Source organism: Serinus canaria, chromosome 9 (genome assembly GCF_022539315.1).
Source record: "Serinus canaria isolate serCan28SL12 chromosome 9, serCan2020, whole genome shotgun sequence".
Classification (NCBI taxonomy): Eukaryota; Metazoa; Chordata; class Aves; order Passeriformes; family Fringillidae; genus Serinus; species Serinus canaria.
In genome coordinates this window covers 19,088,283-19,107,386 of record NC_066323.1, presented here as the reverse complement: position 1 = coordinate 19,107,386, position 19,104 = coordinate 19,088,283, and the positions used below count along the sequence as shown (strand labels likewise).

Here is a 19,104-nt window from a genome sequence, read left to right as displayed (position 1 = left end):
GAACTGGGGGAAACTGGAACCAGTGAGCAGTGAAGAAGGAGGAGATGGGGCTGTTGGGATGCTCTGAGCTGACCTGCAGAAATGCTGAGTGTTGGGGTGTGTTGGAAGGTAAAGACTGCTGCCTTTGAGTAAAATGTCATGGGCAAAGTCCTTGGAGAAGTCAGTGGTAGATGTTTTTTACTGTAACCTCTGTCCTTGGTCTGCCACCTGTACAGGTTGGCTGATTTGACAAAGTAAATTCAGCTAATGCTTGGAGTGGTGCTCTAGTGAAAGAACCCTAGAATAATCTGTAAGCAACGTGGTCCTTCTGTGTGAGTGGTGCAGGGCTCTGCTGCATGTTCTGCTCATATGTTGCATTTTAAGAGCTGTTGAAAAAAGTTTATGAATAATTTTGGGAGCAGAGGTCAAGGCCAAGCTTTGATACAAAGAGACTCTTGGTTTTTGTCCCTCTACTATTGTATATCTCCTCAAAAGGATTACTTGTGTTGTAGTGAGCCAGAAAGAGCAGTTCTGCTTCCCATTTCTGTGGGAAAGAAATGCCTCTATGCCTCTACTTCCATTGTATTGTTCTAAAACCTTCTTTATACTGACTTTGGTGCTTGTATGTAAGTTAAACCTAGCTAACATTTTTGTTTTCTGCCATCTTAGTAAGTGGAATAGCTCAGGCTAATGTCAGATGGGTGATCTAACCATTTCTGGCCAGGGACTGTGATCTGGGAGCAGAGGGTTTGTGGGTTGATGAGACCACCTTTAGAACCATGCTGGATCTCAGGTGGTAGAGCCTTGAGTGAAGTATCCAGAGGCTGTTCCCTGTTTCCACATTTCCTCTGGGTGGGCTCTAGGCAGTGTCTGTTTAATCCTGCCTCTTCTGAATGACTGATGGGGTGGGTGTTTCTGGAACTCTCAGAAGGTTCTTAACTCCCTGTGCCCTGAAACACCATCTCAAGGCCACACACTTTGCTTTTGTGTATCAAAATGTCTGTGTTGTGTGCTTAATCAGGGGGCCCTAAGAAGGCTCTGAGTGGAATTAACTATTTCTGAAAGTCAAGGTTGACCTTGCAACTTGTAATTCTGCCCCTTTCATAATTTTGTTCACTTCTTTGTTTTGCAAATGTAATGATATTCTTTTCAAAGATCTTGTATGGGGTGATTAATGGTAAAAAATGGCTTCTATAATGTCACAGTAACTTTAACTTTGTTCTGAAATAATTCTGTATTCTCAAAGTGTGCCTAAAATATAATGTAAAACTCTCTGGAAAAACAACTTTCATCTTATATATGTTAAAAATTGTTTTGATCAGATATTGATAATATCTGTCAAGCTATACACACAATCTGCACTCCTTTCAAACATCAATTATTCATTACTTCTCAACACAAACAGTGAATAACTGTGGGCTTTTTTTTTTCTGTTGGTAACAGTTACTGAAATAAAAACAAGTCTAAGTGAATCTAAAGTATATCAGAATGAAAGGCAGCTAACAGACAGTCTGGCATCTCTCACCTTTAACCTGGGTCACCTACAGCAAGGAGGGATTTCTGGGTTTGTGGTTTGTGCAGTTGGTCTGGCTGTTGAGACCAAACTTTTCTGCTGTGGGTTTTGTCCAGCTGACTTTGAAGCTGTTAAAACAAGATTCTCTTACTGTCGATTTCTCATAGTACTGTATATTTGTATCTTTATTTATACCCACTTTGTATGTTTTGAGGATAGCAAGTAGCATGCTAGAAACCTACTCCAAAACATTGGAATACAGACACAGTGAGCCTTGCCTCTGGATTACTTGCTTTATTTCAGGTTATCAGTGAAAACCTCCCAAACTTCTGAGATCCTTTCTGATTCGTTAATTTCAGCATGAAAAGTATTTGGCTGTGCTGGTTTTTTAAAGGAGGAGCTACTGGCTGCCAGATTAGTGTGTCTCTTTAATGCATATGTTTGTAAAGGTCTCTGTAGCTGGTCTGGATGCAGCTGGAGGTCAGAGAGGTTTCTTGAGCTCCATTTCCTCTGCAGGCTGTAAGCAGAACATGAAGTAATTCATCACTTGCCACAGATGATTTACAATAAATCACCTCCTGACATGCTGCTGCATGAGATCTGCAGCACTCCCAGTACAGTGCAGCCTCATGGACTCTTTAGGTGTTGCCTTAATGTTTAGAAAAAAATTGTCGGAGTAAGAACAACCAAATTTGTTCAAATGTGTTACATATGGGTCTGTGTATTCTTTATTTGGTGGCAGTTCCTCTTCAAATATTCCTGCCTGCCTTTTCCTTTTTGGAGGGTATTTTTTTGTCCCCATCCTTTTTGTGTCACTCTGTTGAGCTCTGTACTCAGTTGGACTTCATGTTAACTACAGGAGCCCAGGAAAAGACATCAGAGGCACATGTCCAATAAAAGCTTTCTCTTGTGAGGCTCACTGAGGTCTGTGCATTTCAAATGCAATACCTTGATGAGAGCAAGCCCTACTAGCTTGAAATTGGGTGTTTCTCTGTGCTACTGAACTTACACAGCATCCTGACAGAGCAGCTCACAGTTTTACAGCCAGGTAGGGGAAGCACTCCATTGGGACTCTTTTGTGTGGGAGGAATTGGATTTTGGCCCTTGTTCAGCACCATTCTCATGATAAGAGAAAGAGAACACACTTCTAACAAGCCTAGGCAAAGTTAGAGCAAGGGTTTGAAGTCTGCTTGCTCCAAGTTGTCCAGAGAAAAAGTAGACTATTGTCCTCTGGGAATTGCTTTGCCTTTGCCTCATGAGAGTTATGGGGAAAGTGAATAACAAGAATGATGCATTTTGATGTCTTTAGGAAACTGTTTTCTTAAGAGCTGCTAGGGAATGACTGAGCTTATTATCCACGATCATCCTTGTGTGCTTGCTTGGCATTAAAGGAACTAGATGATTTGATTTTTCCAGCAAGAAGGAAAAAATGATGTTTTTTGAAAATTACAGCCTTCAGTAGAGAATGGGAACTAATGCTGCTCCTGTGCTTCATCACCTCAGCAGCAGGGACCTCAAACCACTGCCATGCCACAGGCAGGGCCCTTGGCTGAGTCTGCTTTAACTCTAGCTGAGCCTGACTGACCCAGAGGTGCCCCTCAGGTCTCAGCACTGAAGCACACAAGTAGGAACTGTTGGGGAAGATGATATATTTAGCCACTTCTGCAGGGCATCTAATTTTAGAGCTCTTGGTAGTGGTGGTGGGTGCTTCCTTTCTCATGTCACCCCTGGCCTATTACAAGCCAAGGACAGATTGTCTGTCATGTAGCCAGCAGGGAAATAGATTCACTTGTAGATCATGTTTCTCAATTAAAGTATTACAAGAAGGCAGAAGATCCTGGTGGTACTGAAAGACACTTTGAATATTGGTTCAAGTAGGGAACTCTGGCTTCAGGAGTGAGATAAAATTGCTAGTTGCTGTCCTTGTGAAGAGAGAGAAGACATAATGTGTTGAAGCCATTTGTCATTTCTTGCCTGTAAAAAATCAAACCCAAGAAAGCAACGTGCTGGTCTTGACGTGGTCTCCTCCAGAGTGCCCGTGGCCCTTCTGGAAAGGTCAACATCTGCTTAGGAGCTGCCCAGGATGATGATCAAGGAGAGTTCTCTGCGGAGGGACCCAGATCTGGGAGGGGAGCTAGCTTTCCTTGCCAAGGGCTGTGACTTTGTTCTTCCATCTCGGTTCAAGAGGCGGCTCAAGGCCTTCCAGCAGGCCCAGGTTTGGACACTTGGCATTTCTTTATCTTTTTTTTTGTATTTTTTTTATTGGATCAGAGAATCAATCTGTGTCCCCTCTAGGCGTGTCTATTTGCAGAAAGTTATTTGCAGCTAGATACCAGCAGGTTTAAAAATAAACCTTCCAGGCTTAGATTGCAGAGTTAAAATGTCTTTGTAAACAAGGGGGGGAAATTAACAGCAAGGGCAGTGATTTAATAATGGGGAGAAGTATTGTAAGACTTAAGTATTTCTGTGGGGTTTTTTGTGTGGTTGCTCTGGATGTTTGTTGTTGCATGTTGGAAGAACCACGAGGTTCTGCTGTCTGCAGTGAATTGTACATATCTCTGCAAACCAGCCTACTTGGCTTTGGTTTTTATGATTTTACCATCCCAAGGTACTTCTTTGCTGTTTTCTACCTTCTCTGTGCTGTGGCTGAAGGAGATAATAGAATCATTTAGTCTGGAAAAGACCCTGAAGATCACAGAGGTGTAGCCAAGGAAGTGGAAATTGTATCGCAACTGTGTGTTTCTGGTAAATCCCAGCTGCTGTACTCACTCTGGAACAACTGACAAAAGATTGGATGTGCTAGGACACCAAATGGACATGTAGTCACTGCAGATTTAGAGGGTTCACAATTTGCTGAAATTGGCCCATCTTGAGCTTTATCTATATTTAAGTAATGGGTGACCCAGTGAGGACGTTAAAAAGTTGAAATTAGGAGCAGTGCAGCTGTTTCCTAAGAAACAGCATTACAATTGCTCCAAAACATATTGTGGCACATTTTTTCATGCGTTCTGCTGACAGGTTAAAGTACATCTCAGAGGTTAATCTGTGGAACGTGTGTTTTTCACTCCCTGGGGGAGAACTGGATGAGGTAATAATGTGCAGTGATGGCTTGGGCGGGGCCGAGCAGTTCCGAGAGGCTGTCAGGAACTCCAGCACAGCTAAATTCCCTCTCCAGAAGTTAGTCTGATCACTGAGGATGTAACCGGGGTAGGGTTTGTAGGGAGGGATGAGAACAGCTGGGAAAATGGACGAGGCTTTGGTCCATGAGCCCTCTGCCTGGTCAGAAGCAGGAACACTTTCTCTGCTGAATGCGTTGGGAATGACTGGGGCTGTCGGTTCAAGGCAAGTGAAATGCTGCAGTGTTCAAAAAAGATGGTCCTTTTCTTCTTTTCTTGCTGCCTGCTCACCGTGTGTCACTCTTCTCTTGTCCTGAGCCCCACAGATCTTTCTGTGATCTGCTTTAATTCATAACCCAGTTTGGTATCATCCAGCAACAAAGCCAGGTCTGTTTGCTGCCTTTCCACGTGGGTGAGATGGGTTCCCAGAGGGACAGTGGACCTCTGGAGGTGGAGGACAGGGGTGGGGGCTCTCCCATGTGGCAGCAGTGAGGTGTAATTAAATTGTGTGCCTTGTAGGGCTGTACCTGGGGCTTGGGATGAGCTGAGAGTGGAGGTAACTGGGCCCAGGAAGAAAACATAAGTGCTGGCAGGTGGAAAGGTGATAAAGTGGTGATAGGGAGCTGAGAGATCAATGAACACCTCTTTGCTTTGTGGAACACACAGATGTTGGTCAGGAAGGAGGGAAAGAAGGATGTTGGTAAACTTCTATCTCTAGAGCTGGAGATTTCAGTTCTTGTGCTTATCCTTTGCAGAACTATTTATGGAAGGAACAGAGAGCCTCCCATAGCAGTGGTGGGAGGAAGGGAGATCTCTAATCCAACATATCACTTGGAGGAATACTATTTCTAACTCTGGGTCACATCAGCACTGGTTTTCCTCAAGGACAGGGATAAGGAGCCCCTCTTGGTGACCTCTCATAGGCTGTACTTCCCTCAGTGTCCTCCAGCCTGACCTTCCCAAGCTGCAGTTTGGTTCCATAGCCACTGTAGCTGCACTTCCAAGAGCTTCAGGCTGTGTTTAGCCCATCCCTTGGCTTCCATTTCCCACAGCTAGCCAGGCCAGCCCTCAGTGTCTCCTGCTGCTTGATCCTGATCACAGCTCTCTGATTTCCCTCTTTCGTGTCTCTGGCTGGTCTCTTCCCATCACTTTTTGGAAGTGAAGGCCCAAAACTGGTCCCAGTAACCCAGATGCAGCCTCGCTAGTGTCAGACAGATAAAAACTTCTTGGCCTTACCCTAAGGCAGTCCAGGACATCTCATATGTAATCAGCCCTCGCTGCAGGCTGGTGCTCAGCCTGTGTGCACTGTCCCCCCCACCAGCCCTGTTCTGCAGGGCTGTTGCTCAGCCAGGGGGTTCTCAGCCTGAACTGCTGCTGAGGGCCATGTCCAAGATCTGTGGGCACACTGGGCAGTGGAGGTGTGTGATGCCTCTGTTTGCAAAGCTCCACTGGGTAAGGCCATGAGGAACTTAATCCAGCCTTACAATTAGCACTGTGTCTACTCCCATCTAAATCCTTTTGGGTTTCTGAGTTGTTTAGGTAGAGTTTGTTTTCATTTTTGTTTTGCTGTGATTGGACTTTGTTTCTGCTGTTGAATTTGTTTCCTAGAAGAAAATATTCTTTCCAGAAATGCTTTTTCTCATAGCTCTGTGATGTTTGGAGCCTTTGTTCTTGCTTGTCCTTAGAAACAGGTGAGAAAGAGACAGCAGGAGGGTTCATTGATGGAAAGGGCTTTGGGGAGGGAAAGGAAGAGAAAGTCTCAGGCAAGAGATACAAAGCAGTGCTGCAGAGCTGATGAGCTTTGAGGATGGCTTGTGTCCAGGTACCATCAGACTTGAGGAAGGCAGGAACTATGAAAAATGAAAGGAGACATGAAGTCAGCATTGTGGACTGCGAGAACCCAGGCTGAGTCACTGTACCCTAGAAAAGAGGATTACACTATCCCATTTGGAAATAAAGCAAGAAACTGGTAAATATATTATCTAGGACCCTGTTGGAGCCTGGGACAAGGAGGAAGGAGTAGAAAGAATTTGAGCACTTTGTGGGATACTGCTTCCTTCCATGGAGTTTTCTGCTGGGACTGGCACATCCCTGGGAGACAGGCTGGGATGGCAGAGGTTTAGTCTGTGCTTTGTTTGTGTCACTACAATGAGGCTGTAGTTCTGTCTGGTTTATTTATAACACAGATGTCACTATTTTTGTCTGTCTGTAAATAAATTGTATGGCTGGCAAAAGGTGATGCAGTGGATAGACAGATTTTAGTTAGGGTAAATTACAGAATGCTACAGAGTGTTATTTAAAAATGGCCTTTAATCTCACCTTTCTCTTGAGCAAAGAAAGAAAAAAAAAGTTTATCTGTTAATTATTGTAACAAAGCCAAAAGATTTATTAGAGTATTTGTCGTTTCCTTTCTTAGTTGTCCTCTCTGAAACTGCACATCCCTGTTGGAGAAGTGTGTTCTGCTAGGCAAGCAGCATTTAAAGCTAATTTTTTGCAATAAGAAACTGTTTATTTCCAAGGAATTTCCACAGAATTTCCCATCATACCACTTTCTTAAATTTTTTTCAGAAAAAGTTGTAATTAACTTCTTCTTGTCCCCATAGTGGTTTGCATCTGGTTATACCCATCCCAGAGTATTAATTTGTAAGGTTGTTCTAGGGAACAAAATCCTCAAGGACCAGTTGCTGCTTGGTTTTTTCTCTTTGCGTCATTAACAGCTCATTTCTTATTTGAGAAGGAAGAAGACAAACTTCAAAAGTTGTATTTCTGTTCCTGAGGCAGAATGTGAAAAGCAGCTCTCCCTGAGCAGTGCTTGCTCCTAGTTTGGCTTGGGCTGAGCAGGAGTGAGTGAGTGAGACTTACGGGGAAGGTTAGCTGGGAACCTGAGTCTGAACTCCCTCCTTCCAAGGCCAGCAGAATTCCTGGGTTTCTCCTGTAGGAGTCTGACCTTCTGCCTTGTGTGGTGGACGTGGATCAGGAAATTAATACATCCCCTGTGCTCCTGACCTGTGTGAGCTGGTACCAAGCTGGCGCTGGGAGTGCCTGGGGGCAGAGGAGTTGCTGGGGTTTTTTGGGAGGTGGAGACCTGGGCACAGGGGGTGAGCTGTGTTCCAGCGTGGTCAGCTCAGGCTGTGTGCCATGTCGGGATGTGTGTGAAATGCAGAAGGGGAGGAAAATGGCCCAGTGCTGTTGTGTTCTACCTGGGGACTTCTCTTCACCGTACAAGAAAACAAAAATACAATTTTATCATTCCCTTGTACTGTAAGGGAAGGGGATGTATTGTAACAGTGAAGAGTCGGTGTCTTGAAAGAACATCTTGGTTTGTGGAACTTTTTGTGAAGTTTGAGTAATTTCTCTTCATTCCCCCTAGTGCTGGCAGCCAGGAGTGCCTGCATATCCTGAAGAGATAAGGGAGCAATAAACCTGTTTGTGAGAAGTGCCCTCGAGCAAACTGATGTGAAGTCCTATTATAGAAGTCAAGTGGCTGCAGTTGGCACCTCGGCGTCTGTTCCAGCTTTGCATTGTTTGTATGAATATGGTGCTGTGAGAGACCGGCAGGGACTTCCCCTCTGCTGGGATCCAGAAAGGAAAAACTCCTGATCAGAGCTGGATCCTGGCTGGGGAAGCCCCGGGCAGGACAGGCAGGGTGAGAGCAGATGGTAAAAGCAGAAGTGGGGATTTGTGTGACCCCTGAGCTGGGGCCAGGTGCTCTCTCCCCACACACATTCACTTGGTCTGGGCTTTGCTTTTGGTGCTCTGCTGAGGAAAGGGCAGGAGGAAGCTGGGAGAAGGGTTGTCTTTTATTTAACCAAGTGAGCTGTGCTCCCAAAGTGTGTCCAGCTCTGTCCAGCTTCACCTCTGCCACCACCTCAGATCACCTGCATTGTCCTGCTGTGGGACAGAGTGACCAGGGCTGATGCTCACCATCCTCCAGCCCTCATGAGTCCCAGGAACTCCCTGGCCCCCTCTGAGCTCCACCATCACGCAGGAGCAGAGACAAAGATGTGCAATGGCTAAGGAGGACAGGAGGGAGAACAGGTGTTGGAGATCAGGCTGGCTCTTCAGAGGTTGAGAGCTGTTCAAACTCTGAATACTGGTATTGCTAGAAATACTGAAGGCTGAAAATGATCTTCTGCTTTTCCTGTGTAGCAAGACAGAGAAGAAGACAACTTGAAGAACCCCAAGCTCCAGGTTAATGTGTTCTGTACATAGCAGTTAAGGACAAAAGTTTGTTCTGGCTGGAGGGAGGTGTGTGCCAGTGTTCCTGCTCCTGAAATGGAACAGCACTTGGGAGAAGAAAGAGGTCTCCCATTTAAAGAAAGAGCCATGAAGAAGAGGAGTGAAGAGGAGGCAAATCCTCTCTCTCTCTTCCATGGGTCTCTGATGAATGAGTTATAAAGTATTATGAGCTGCAGGTAAAAGTAGTGCTTAAAGAAACCTTTACAAATCTCACTTCTTTACCTCATTGAAAGCAAATCTGTGGCTAGTTGGGAGATTCAGTATGTGTTAAGAAAAAAGCTCCAAGTTTAAAGAAAATAATGAAGTAAAGCCAGTTCATCATATACATTCTTCTGCATTTATTGGACTCAGACTTGGCTACTTTATCCTGAAACCATTTTGTTTTGAAACAGTTAGAATAAACAAACTGAAAGTCACAGCTGTATTTACTTGACTGTTGCCTTCTGCTCCTTATCACATATGTTGCTATATTAATAAAACTCTTGTGTTGGAACCGTTGTGCAGTGGGAAAGCCTGTTGCCTTTTCCCAAGAAGGAGTGTCTCCTTTGGGGAGCAGGGAATTCCTCATCCTTCCACATTCCAGTAGATGATTTTGCAGCTTTTTCTGTAGTTACTTGTCAAAATTAAAGAACGTTCCCTCCCTTGTTTGAAAAATTCCCTGGTTTAGGGTCTCATTGTGTACTTTAATACAAATTCTGCCTGTGATGTAGAGCTAGAACTGGAGATTCACTGGGGAGGGGATCCAGTGGGGATCACCATATCAGCCATATGTTTGTTACAGAAGGAGAGGAGTGAGGAAAAGACATCATGTGAATGCCTAATGACACTCTGCTGGCTGCTCCTAATTCCTGATGGAAACATTGATTTACCAGTGCTTAGTACCTTTCACAAAATCGGGTCTGGGACTGTTTAGGTTGGGCACAAAATAAAAGGCTTGCTGAAGTTGGGAAGGAAGTCTTGAAAATATTTTCTTAATTTATCTCTGAAAGCGGTGCTTTGGCAGAGCTAATTATGCTCCCAGTGGATAGAAAATGTCCTTGTTTGAATGTAGCCTTGCTCATGCTTTAGGCAAGCTGTTTGTGTGGGTGGGTGCTCTGGTTCAGAGGGGAAATACTGAAGAGCAGATACTTTGTTGTTCGTGGGGCAGAATGACAAGACCAAATCCAGCATGAGAGGAAATAGCATTGTCCTTTGTGGTATCACTGAGTTGCAGAGTGACTCAATAGGAAATCATGAGCCACAGCTACATATGTAAAATGCTCAGAAATCGCATAAAAGCAGGTGTGACATCCTAAATTCATACTGGTTAATAATGCAGAAAATTGTCCTTGCCTATTTAAGATGCATTTTTATCCCTGTGCCAAAATTTAATTGTTGGTGGGCTTTAATTTTCTCCTAATCACTGGAAGAACAAACTATATTTTCCTGCTCCTTGTACCATGGTGTTAAAATGTGTTTGTTATTAATTGTGTTTTCAGGTTCAAAGTAAACAAGAGAAGAAGGCAGGAACTTCATCCCCAGCCCCCCTGCAGCCTGTGGTTAGCACTTGCACTCCTCTGCCTGTGAATAAAGCCACCAGCAGTACCCCTGTGTCCATAAACATTCCACGTTTCTACTTCCCTAAAGGACTCCCCAATGTCTGCACTAACCATGAGGAAATCATTGCCAGGATTGAAGAGGCCTTTACAGAGTTTGAAGATGGGAAAGCAAACATCTGTGAAATGGGGAAAATTGCTAAGGTAAGCACTGATGGTCTTGGAGGTCTTTTCCAACCTCAATGATTCTGTGAATCTATTCTTGAAGTTTTTAATTTTGGGAGAGATGCTTTGTTTTAGTTTCAGTCTATCTCACAGCTGTTGTTGGGGGAAAAAAGAACCAGTTTCCTTTTGAACTGAAGTTTTTTGTCTGGATTTAGATAATAGTAAACAAAAATGAGCTCAGTTTGCTGATTGTCGCATCAGATATGTGCTTGTTCTTGCTTTGATTTATGAAGCAGTTAAGATTCCTTAGCAAATGCAAATTGCATTTTTGTTTCTCCATTCCTTCATATTTTTGCCCAGAAGATTGAGAAACTCAGAGGCAGAAACTTTCTGCTTCTGTGGTTTCAGGTAGTATCAGCTGCCTGTTTTGTGGGTTTTTGTAGCTGTCCTGCTCAGCTAGCATGAGCTGTAGGTGCTATTGCAGTGTTGTGTGAGGAAGCAGCTTCCAACTTCCAGCTCCCTGGACACGAAAGGGGGAAATGTCCAGTGAGCCCCCAGCCCCTGAGCTGTGCATGTTCAGTATCCACAGGGCAGGTGGAACAGCTGGTGATGAGTTCTGCCTTCAGGGCACAGCACACAGCACTTGTGTGGGAGCACACAAGATGGTCCCTTCTCTTTCCCTCTCTCTCAGCTGCAGTTCACAGTGCTGCTCATCTAAAACCAGCATTTATCAGACACATCCTGGATGATCAGCTTGCCCTGAATGAGTCTCTGGCACTGTAAACAGGGCAGTGATGCTGTCTCCAAACTTTCATGGACTGCTATTGGGAGACAGCAGCTTGTGCAGAGGCTGGTTCAAAAGTGCTGGTCAGGGAGTCCTTTGGTTGGAACCAATCTTTCCCATGTGTGCTTTCATTTTTGTATTCCCTTGCTGAGATCTTGCAGTGTTGGAAATAATGGACTGGGTGCTGGGTGGAAGGCAATGCACTGAAAATTGCAGGGTGGGATTTACTTCACCTTTAGGCATTTACTCATTAACTGTCTGTAGTTAGACTTGAGGTTCCCTTGCTGCCTGTGACAGGTTATTCCATAGGAGACTAGGCCCTCCTGTTTTAGGGTGGGTGAGGGACGTAGCTGGTGTGAGTGTCCCTCTGGAAGGAGGTGCCTGCCTCTCCATTCCACTTCCTAGGGTATTGTGCTAAACAGTTCAGAGCTTGAGTAGTCCAGATCCTTTTCCTAGCCTGAGAGGAGTGTTTCTCAGCCTCTTGAAAGGGCACATGACAAAGTAGAAAATTATGTGTGAATTCTCAACCTTGGCCTGCAGTAAATGGCACACAGGTGAGTCAGAAAGCCAGTGTCACTTTATTTCCCTTGTGTAAAGTCTCAGTGGTGAATCTAGTGTGTAAATGAGCAGGTTCCTCTTGGGACTGCTCTTGTATTCCTCCTTGCCCTGGTTTTTCCTTGCAGATCTGTGGCTGCCCACTCTACTGGAAAGCACCTCTGTTCAGTGCATCTGGGGGAGAGAGGACAGGACGTGTCTCTGTGCACTCCTTTGTGTCCATGTGGAGAAAGTGAGTATAGCAAATGCAAAACTCTTGCTGGAAGAAGAGATCAGCCTACCACACAAGTTCTTTATTTTTTTTCCCCCTTCTTTTCTACCAGACTTTTAATTCAATTTTCGTCTTCTTTAATTTGCTTTAAAATCTCCATTAGCTTGAGATTTTTCCCCCCCAAACCCTCTGAACACTTGTTTCCATGTGACGTCCACAAACTTGCAAGTAATTGTATAGAAAGTAAGATGTTTTGAGTTAGTTGGTGTATAAAATATATTTACAAGCTCCCTAGAAATGTCAGCTATTCTGAAGTAGTTGTGGATTTGGGGTATATTTGTGCCCAGCCTTATTGCTCTACACTGATGCACTAAGCAAGTGCCATTTGGGAGCTGGGGGAGGAGGTATGTGATAGTGTTACAGGACAGAAAGAGGAATGTGGAAATAAGCATCATCATATAACTGGGTACTCTGGGAGCTTTAATAGTTACTACTATTGAAGCAAGCTATTGAATTCACCTGTGGAGTTTGACAGTCCACACTGTGGAAGTGGAGAGCTCTGGGTGGATGGATTATGCTTGGAGTCAGCTCTGACATGGAGCAGACTTGTTCTCTTGCCTAATCTTTTTCCCTCCAGGGCAATTCAGGCTTTAGTGTGCTTTGTGAAACACCTGAACAGCATCTCCATCTCTTCTCCAGAGAGAGTTCTAATTTTTTACTTAATGGTTGCTCTTCAGATTCTTGAGGTAGCCTTTAACCCTGAATACCCAAAGTATTTCCTGTGATGATGTTGTCAAAACAGCTTCTAGTTACCCTGGCAAAATTACAAAAATGTTAGGGGTGACTGTGATTTCTAAGTTTGTCTTGACATGACAATATATTTTCCTTCCTTAGGTTCCTCCAATTACTTCTAATTAATCCCTAATGTATGATACCACATTTTCACTTCTCTGATTTTCACATCCTTCAGATATTTGCAGACTGTGGTCATGTCCCTCTTCTGTATTCTTTTAACTACCCCATTTCCAAACCAAGCTTTGTATGCTTTTCTCACTTAATTGCTCTTTTAGAAAGATATTATTTTTTATCCCCTCCTCTTCCCCTCTGACAGTTACAAAATCTTTGCTGGAAAGTTGAAAAACAGAAGAAATGTAGGATTTCTGGTAAAGTTTGACTGCAGCCATGTGAGCACAGGTGTAACTTTAAGCAAGGTATCTTTAGTTGCTGAAGCCTATTTTCAATTTTCTTAGTATATGACTGACTTCTCAAGATGCCACATGCTCACTGCTTGTCAAGTCTATAGGAATTTCTCAATATAAAACACTTGTGAATGTCAGAATCTTTTTCAGAATCTGAATGTCAGATCTTTTTGTTTGTGGCTAAAACTGGGCTTTGGGATTCATCTTTATGTGCCAGGTTTTTTTAAGCTAAAACATTAGCATCTCTTTCTGCAGCTTATTTAGAATATATCTGTTAATTGACAGTTACTATGATAGGAATGTGGAGCCAAAAGGATTGTTAAATCTTTTTTTGCTTACTTAAAGAAGCCATTTTTTTGTAAAGTCTGGCTTTCCCAGAGTGATGAGGCCAGCATTACCAGTAAATAAGTTAGTGTGATCTCTGCTAGAGAACTACACCCACTTCAGTACTATGTTCATGCACTTTCGGGAGAGGAAAGTGGTGAATAATCACTCACAGTAAATAATTACAGTGCATTTGTATTTTCAGAGTTAATGAAGAAAATAGTGTCATTTTCTGAGTTTCCCTAATACTGTTTCTGAACAACATAGTGTTTGATATATTCAAATGTTGTGTTCTGTTAGCAGTGTTTGGTAAACGGCATGGAGTTCCTCTCTTCATGAGTTTCTCTGGAGTTGATCACATAACTGTGATACCTTTGGCCAGTGCAGTATTTTGTATGAGAAGAAGAGAGAGACAAGAACTGGTGTGTCAGAGGCAGACTGTCAACCAGAGGGGACTGAGTTTACACACTTCTCCAAATGCTCAGTCCTACTAATGCCTTCATTAGGCTGTTCTCTGTGCCTTTGGTGCACAGCTCCAGATGGGCCATAATTAACAGGGGATGCCCTTTTTCCTTCTGAGAAGTGATTTTTCTGGGTGAATGTTCAGTCCCTGTAGTTTGGCCATCTCCCCAGATATTGCAATGTAGTGAAGGGTTGCATTGGAGAGCACATCCTGTGGCATCCCATTGGGCTGGTGCTGTTCACTTGGAGTGAGCCTGCAGCACTGGCAAGAATCAGGTTACTTACTCTGATTCCACAGGTGTTTAGTAAGAAAGGTACTTTCCCACAGCAGTGTAAACCTGGAAAAAATCCCTGCTAGGTGCCCTGGTGCAGCTGAAAGACCTTGAAGGAAGTGCTGGCAGTCTGAGGTCAGCATTTGGGTGATTCCCAGCACAGGTGTATTGTGCACTAAGGCCCTCGTGATCCTCCCGGGGCTCCTGGGAGGTGCGAAGGGCTGGGAGTAATTCCTCCCCTCTCCCACAGAATCCTGCGGAGCTGCCACGACGATGCCTCCAGGTTCACTTCCCTTCTGGCAAAGCCCGGCTGTGACTGCCTACAACAGGAGGACTTCATCCCGCTGCTGCAGGTACTGCCCCGGCTCCGCGGGCACGGAGCTGCATTCACTTGGCACCTTCTTTGTTTCCATGGCAATAAATGTTTACCAGGGACGAGCAGACCTTTGGTTTGAACAGCACCTGGGTGGGGTTCATTTTGGAGTGAAATAGAAATAAGCTTTTGCAGTGCTTAAGTGCCAAACCAGCTGCAAATCCTGCTGAAGGCATTGAGGACTGGTGTCTTGTCAGTATTCATATTTATCAGTGCCTGGTAACCAGGCTGGAATTTGCCCCATTTCTCAATGTGGATATTGGGAAAAATGCTTGTTGCTGTTGATAGTCAAGTACAACATAAAAGCTTATTGGAAAAGTTGTAAAAGTTGCTTGGCAAGACAGTTATAATTAATTTTGTCTAGCCAGACTACCAGATACAGTATCACATGGAGATCTTGGCAAAATTTCTATAGTTCCAGTTGTTCTGTATATGCCTCTAAACCTGCTAGTGCACAAATGTCACTGCCTTTTTTTTTCCTCATATTCAGGGTAAATCTGCACATTCTCATTTCATGTCTTTCTTTTCCTTTCATTAACTTTAAAAAAGGATAGTTGTTTTAATTATTTGTGGCCATTTATGCAGGCTCTGGATAGGGCTTCTCTACAGTGTCTCTAAATCATGTCCATCTGCTCCTCTGATCAGCAGTTGTACTTTTTCTGATCTTTTCCACACATCCCTAGATTTCTCACACAGTGCTTCCCTCTGGGTAAAACCTCTGTGGAGATGCTGCTCTGGATTTTGTCTGTGCTGGCTGTTTCTGTCTCAGACAAAACTGGGGCTATGATGGGAACATTTTCTCATGTTGCTCTTCATCTCTTCTCCACTGGGCACGCTGCCTTTCCTGGTGGATTGCAGCTCTGCTCTTTAGCTCCTGGTGCAATCCAAGGCATGCACAGTCCTGTCTGTCAGTCAGCCAGAGATGAGCAAAATTACCCTGATTTACACCACCATCTGAGACATCCTGTTATATTGCCCAAAAATTGGGTATATCACACCCCTGAGGGCACCATTGCATGGAACAGGCACAGCAGAACTTGGAACACCTTTAAAGGGTAGAGGAGTCAAACATGGAGAAATTTCACAGGCACTGATTCATACAGGGTCTGAACTGATTCATTCAGGGTCTGAGCAGTTTCTCCATGGATTTGATCATGCAGATTTGGCATTGTGAGCCAGTGTTTGACTAACAAAAAGCTGGTCTTGAGAAAGAGGCATCTCCACAGGTAGTCCAAGTGAGTTTTGGAAAAGCACTAACCATATCTGTAAGCATTCTGAGGCTCACATAGCTTTCACTGGACATAGGAGACTTTCTCAAGGAATGTTTATTTCTGACACCTAGTTCTAACAAATGTTAATATCTTCAACGAGCGAGGAAAACAAAAATCTTGGAGAGGAGATAGTTGCATGGTCAATTAATTAATTTTTGTCTCGTTCAATGAAATTGAGTTTTCATCTACTCACTAACTCTCTTCCTTTGTTTTTCTGTCCTTAAGTAAATCAAACTGGCCCACCAGGTGCGTATTGCCCAGCAAATGCATTCTATTACTGTAATAGAAGGTTCTCTTGGTAGAGTAAAAGATTTCAGTTTTATTGTTAATGCTGCAAATAGTTTCAAGAGTAAGCAAAAGTATTGGTTTGTAAACCCAGTAACTTCTAAGCATTAAAAGGAGAAGAAAATCTATTTCATTTCATTTTCTCTTCCCTTGCAGGATGTGGTAGAAACTCATCCTGGCCTCACGTTCCTGAAGGACGCTCCAGAGTTCCATTCCCGGTATATTACAACGGTAGGCTGCTTCTCTGATCCCCTGTGGTGCCTCTGCCTCCCTTTGGGATCTGTCACTGTTCCTACCAGCAAATCCTTCAGTTATTTAAAAATATAGGTGTTTTTAATATTACTCACCATGAGGTATTTTAACAACTGCTTCCAAAACAAAAATAATCTGTTTGTGTGTGCCAAGGGTTGTTCCAAAGGTTAATAATGGTTCTTTCTGGTCTTAAGCAAATCTATAAAAACATCTTTTTTGGCCTGATGAATGGAAAAAAAGTCCTTTGGTCTTTGGGAGCTGCTAAGTCACCCTGAATAGTGCTAGGCTGCTGAGACATGGAAGGCTGCCTGTTTGAAGATTTCTGTCACTGAGGCTTGGAGAATCCATGACTGTTCCTCAGTGCAAAGCACCATTTGCCTCCAGGGATCTGCTGTCCAACCTTCCTTTTGCCAGGATGCCTGTCCAGGCTCTCTGTCCCCAAGCTTTTGTGGCTGGGTTTGTAGCTGGGGTTTGTTCAATAGCTTTGTTCCAGCTCTGCAGTCATCACTAAGACTGATACTTTACCTAAGTGTGTTTGTACTTCTTTTAAGCCTTGAGCTTGACTCATGTTGGGTGTGAATCTGGATAAAAGGTATAAATATTGGGAAGTTTTCTCTCTGCAGCAGTAACAAATTCAAATACTGACAGAGCTGTATCCAACAGGGCTCAGGGCTTAAAGTTTCTCCTGTTTGCTTGCCAGGGCCTGCCTGGGGCTGCACCACACATGGCAGCTGGGAGGCTCCTGGCACACACATGCTTGTTCCTTTCCTGTAAGGAGCAGATGGCACAAAGACACTTCTTCAGGGCAAACCCTGAACTGTCACACTAATGAAAATGTATAATGAAAATCCATTCTAAATGTTATAGATGCACTTGAACATGACAGTGAGCAGCAGTGTGTAATCAATATGTTTAGTCCCTGTGGAGCAAGACAACATAAATATTAAGCCAGAAGAGGTATAGGAATGGCCAGGGAATTATGGAGGCACGTGAATGGGTGAGTGTGGAAAGTGCCTGTAGCACAATGCACCCTGGTATTTGGTGTTTCAAGTGCATGGAAGGGTGAGACTGAAAGGTTTAAGGTCACACCTAGGGTTGGTTTCTGACTGCAGTATCCATGGGTCAATGCCAAGTGTGGTTGCCCTGGCTGCTGACAAAGGCAATTCTCTGCATCTGCCTTTATGGGTTCCCCTTAAGTCACACACTGTTCCTGTATTCTTCAGGCAAGAAACAAATGTCTTTGTGGAGTAATCCCTCACATGAGCACCCCTGCTGCCCTTTCTGGACTCACCGAGGGCACTAAACGATGTGGCTGAGACCAGCTGTGTGAAGCTGAGCTTCCACTTCCAGATAACTGAAGTGAAGGCTGCTGCTGAAGGGCAGCACCTTTTCCTTCCTCTCTCCTTTTGCACCACTTCCCTGGTGCCTGGGTCTGGTGCTGTGTCACCAAAGCAGTCACAGAACCAGACTTTGATAAGTACACAAAGCTCCTCAGTGCTTCTTGATCCTGCCTGTATGTGTGCTGTGCTTTCCTGCTGCAGTCAGAGCCTTTGGGCATCTTTCTGGCAGTGCTGGGACACAGGTGCATTCCAGGCTTGCTCCACAGGCAGCAGGGAATGGTGGTGCCTGGAGCTGAGGAGAGGGCTGTGGAGCAACACACCTGACAGAAGTGAGCTGTCCTTCAGCTGTCAGGACAGTGCTGCTCTGGGGGTCTGTGCTGACAGAAGAATCTCCCTGGGCTGGAGCAGGACCAGCCCCTGGGGAGGCAGGAGGCTGCTGGGCAGGCTGTGCCCATCTGGAGGGGCAGCACTCAGTCCTCTGCAGCAGTGGCTCTGCTCTCTGATAGCAGGAGTTCCTACTGCTCACCTCTCCTTTCACAGACAGTTTGGCACATCCCTTTTTCATGTTACAAAATCCAGCATTTCCACCAGGAGGCAATGAAGGAAACAGCTTTGTCCTTGGATTTGGAGACCACTTGGATAATTTTTATTGCTTCAAGGTAGAGTGCCTTATACCTCCTTACAGAGACAGAGTGCTGTATTTGCTCCCACACAAGAATCACAGTTCATGTTTGTGTTACAGACTAGGGCCATGAGGACACATGGCTTTGTGTTCATTGCTGGGTACAGCATCACTTGGCTGAGATCTCCTGGAGAGTGACCTCACAGTCTAGGATGGGTAAGATGTCAATGCACATTTCAGTTCTTACTGCCACCTTTGAAAGGGGCCTTTTGGAAACAATAGGCTGGAATTTCATCTGTATCGTATCTGTTTTATTGGCCACTGTATTACTAAACCAGTTGTGTTTGTTTCAACAGAGACAGCTCCTGAAGCTGGTGAAGATTATGCAGAACATCACAGAATATCCAGTGGCATTTGTTGTAAAGCTTTAGTGTGACTTCTACCTGAATGTTCAAACCAGGCTCAGAGTTAGCAGTGCATGCTGCCCTTGGAAAGCTGTCTGCTAAAAACAGTGTAAAGATTAAAGCTTGTGGAAAAGTGCTTCAGCTTATACAGTAGCATCAATGCAAATGTGTAAGGGGACAATGGCCACAGGGATTAATAAAGG

The 19,104-nt window shown here is 44.3% G+C and overlaps 1 protein-coding gene across 1 annotated transcript in view; it reads left to right on the top strand.

The window, feature by feature from the left end:
- Nucleotides 1-19,104, top strand: part of PPP2R3A (protein phosphatase 2 regulatory subunit B''alpha) — a 53,100-nt gene that overhangs the window by 16,628 nt on the left and 17,368 nt on the right. Inside the window, exons 3-6 of the mRNA XM_030227140.2 lie at nucleotides 10,326-10,586; nucleotides 12,015-12,118; nucleotides 14,605-14,707; nucleotides 16,440-16,514. Of these exons, the coding sequence (XP_030083000.1) occupies nucleotides 10,326-10,586; nucleotides 12,015-12,118; nucleotides 14,605-14,707; nucleotides 16,440-16,514 (543 nt within the window). The remainder of the gene's footprint in view (nucleotides 1-10,325; nucleotides 10,587-12,014; nucleotides 12,119-14,604; nucleotides 14,708-16,439; nucleotides 16,515-19,104) is intronic.